General features: G+C 42.6%; 1 protein-coding gene across 1 annotated transcript in view; it reads right to left on the reverse strand.

Annotated features, from left to right (window-relative positions):
• Nucleotides 1-2349, reverse strand: part of LOC142047750 (Fc receptor-like protein 5) — a 194054-nt gene extending 191705 nt beyond the window's left edge. The window contains exon 1 of the mRNA XM_075072410.1: nt 2225-2349. Within this exon, the coding sequence (XP_074928511.1) occupies nt 2225-2349 (125 nt within the window). The remainder of the gene's footprint in view (nt 1-2224) is intronic.
• Between the last annotated feature and the right edge of the window lie 936 nt (nt 2350-3285).

Genomic DNA, 3285 nt, shown 5'->3' on the forward strand with positions numbered 1-3285 from the left:
GGGGGAAATACCACTTCGTGGGAGTGCATGTCACCCTTGAAAGCTCTATGGCTCTCAAACGCTCTGTTGTCTATTAGGTTGCACAAGCTCTTTGGTTGCTTTTACAATAGACGTAACACAGCTACCCTCTGATACTTATTATCTAAGTTGTTGATGAGATATTGAACAACTGGACCCAAAACAGACCTTGCGGAACCCCACTTGTCATCCTTTCCAGCAGGTATAGGACCATTAATAACTATCTCTGAGTACGTATTCCAAGCCAGTTATGCAACCACCTTATTGTAGCCCATCTAGTTTATTTGTCTGTTTGCCAATAAGAATATTCATGCAAGACTGCATCAAATGCCTTACTAAAGGTCTAGGTAATATTACCACATCTCGCTTCTCCCTTATCCACAGGTTGATTATCCTATCAAAGAAAGCTATCAGATTGGTTTGACATGATTTGTTCTTTCAAATCCATGCTGGCTATTCCCTTATAACCTTACCACCTTCCATGGTTTGCATAGATCTGATCCTTAATTACTTGCCCATTATCTTCCTGGCACAGAAGTTAAACTAACTGGTCTGTCAGTTTCCTGGATGTTTTTTTATTTCTCTTTTGTAGTAGATCGGGCACCTATAGTTTGCCCTTTTCCGATCTTCTGGTAACCTCTATCGTCTCGTCTCATGATTTCAAGCATTCTATGACAGGATGCTCAGGATCCTGGCTCTAATAACTCCTTGTAATTAGGGTTCATAGGTGATTATTCTATCGGTGCGCTGGCGTGACTAATCCTTGCAACGTGACATTATGCTGGTTATTCTATAGTGCTAATTTCTAAACCTCTGCATTGCTTATTTTTTAACTACCATCCCCTAACCGTTACTATCGTTGCATCTCCTCTATCTTGGTGAAGAGATCATCAACAAGAGAAGCATTAAGCATCGTCTGCACTATTTCCAAGTTTTCCCTGTACTGGTTTTCTCCTCTTCTCTGAGGCAGTGGGCCTACACCTGTCTCTTTCGGTGTTTCTCTCTGTGACTTCTAATTGTATGTGAAAATCTCTTCTTCTCTCCTTTACGTCCCTTAGCTTGTATTGAGCTCATTTTTGTTGCCTTTGCTTTCTAATTCTTGCCCTGCTTCCTGTGTTGTTTGCTATATTGCATCCTTTGTGAAGTCTGTCTGTTCTATTTTATTATAACTCTTTCTTACTTTTGTAGATCTGCAACATCTGCGTGGTAACCAAGTGTCGTATTCGCACACTATGTCATCTATCTTTCTACCAGCAGATAGCATTGCTGGGCGGCCTTAATAGCATCCCTTTGAAAACTGCCAAAACTCTCCTCCAGGTCGTTGTTTTCCCTTCAGTCTTGATTCCCATTTGGACTTATCTATTTAGTCTCTGAGTCACCAAAAGTCTGCCTTCCTGAAATCCATTGTCTCTTTATTTTGGCTGTACTCCTTCTCCTGCCGTTACGAATTGCATAACTCTTTTTGATTTTCATGATCACTTTGCTCCCAAGCTACTTCCCACTTTCACCATTCATCATGATGTTCCTTCCTATTTGTAAAATTCAAGTCTAGAACGCTTACTTCCCAGTAGCTCATTTCAACCTTCTGAAATAAAGGGTTGTCTGCAGATGCATGTCAAGAACTTAACTACTGGATAGTCTATGCCCCAGCGTGTTAGTTTTGTCCACAAAACTATTATTCGATGATAGTGGGCCCGATCACCACCAAGTCCTGTTAGTTTGGCATGTTTTGTTAGTTGTTAAAGAGGAGCCTCATCCCTTCTTCTTCCTGGTTAGGTGGGCTGTAGAGACTCTATGCATGACATCACCTTGTTTTTACTTTTAGCTGCTAACCAGAGACCTCAACACTCTGTCTCCTGTCCATCCCACCTCAGTCATGTGTGTACATTTTTTAATTATATAAGGCAATACCTCCTCTTGTTCGCTGTCTTTCCTTGTTGAGCAAGCTGTACCCATCCACACCTACATGTCCTATGTGTATCTATCCACCCAAGTTTCAGTGAATGCCACAATGTCATGTTGTATTTTTATTAGCAGCTTCCAGTGTCTTCCATGTTTTACCTAGTTATGCGATTTGTAATAGGCATCTTAAGATACTGGTTTGAATCTTGGGCTTCCCATTTTGCCCTGACCAGCTCTTTCTCTTTGCCCATTATAGCCCAGCTCTCACTTTTCCGGACATCTCGGTCTCCATGTTCCATGTTACCTGTTGGCTTTGCTCAAAATGTCTCCGCCTAAACTGTAGTTTAAAGCCCTCTTCAGAAGGTTGCCACTTCGGGTCATAATGTTGTCCAAATAGAGGTTGTTGCCATCCTCGAAGGTGAACGCCATCTCTGCCTAGCATATCCTTCCTTGGTAAATGCATCAGTGGTCAAGGAGCGAAGCCCTCCTGCACACATCTTTACAGCAGGCATTACATCCATGAGTTGCACCGTGTCTCTGCCCGCCCCACCATTGACAGGAAGGAATCAAAGAGAATACACCTGCCGCTCCAAACTCCTTCACCCGTATCTCTGAGTTCTGCAACCGTATGTTTAGCTTGGGACTCCTTCTAATTTCTTCTCATCTTGGATTAATTCAGCAGGCATTTCGTGCCAAGCTGTCGTACTTAGACTTTTGAATTTTTTCCCATAGTTTGTTCACCTGATTTACTGCTAATTCTTGTAAGTGTTGCCTGAATTTGAAGGGTCATATAAAATAGATTTGGATAGTACGGGTTTTAGGCTTTGCAGTCTGTTGATCAGGAAGATAAAGTTCTGACGAATTAGGATTCCGCAGATTTTACAAAGGATCTCAAGTATATGACAGGAGCTCACATGAGACAGAGTGCGGGTTTTTAATATAGCCGTAAGACATTATAGCAGTACTAATTAATGTAATAATTGTTACAATGGTTACAGTTGGTATGACTCCTTGGCACCTGATAGACTAACAGATGTTTTGGAGCATGAGCTTTCGTGGGTGAGTACCCACTTCGTCAATGCCGTCATGATCTGACGAAGTGGGTACTCACCCACGAAACCTCATGCTCCAAAATGTCTGTTAGTCTATAAGGTGCCACAGGATTCTTTGCTGCTTTTACAGATCCAGACTAACACAGCTACACCTTTGATAGTTGTACGACTGCTGTTCAGAAGGTACATATGGTATTATGGTATTTGTGGAAGGGTTCGGCCGAGTTCGACCCTCTCCGGGGCGGGTGGGGAACCAGACCGCCTAGCTACGTCCATCAGGTTATCTCAGGGGAACTAGCCTGGCCGTGGGATT

The sequence above is a fragment of the Chelonoidis abingdonii genome, chromosome 14 (genome assembly GCF_003597395.2).
Source record: "Chelonoidis abingdonii isolate Lonesome George chromosome 14, CheloAbing_2.0, whole genome shotgun sequence".
NCBI classification, from domain to species: Eukaryota; Metazoa; Chordata; order Testudines; family Testudinidae; genus Chelonoidis; species Chelonoidis abingdonii.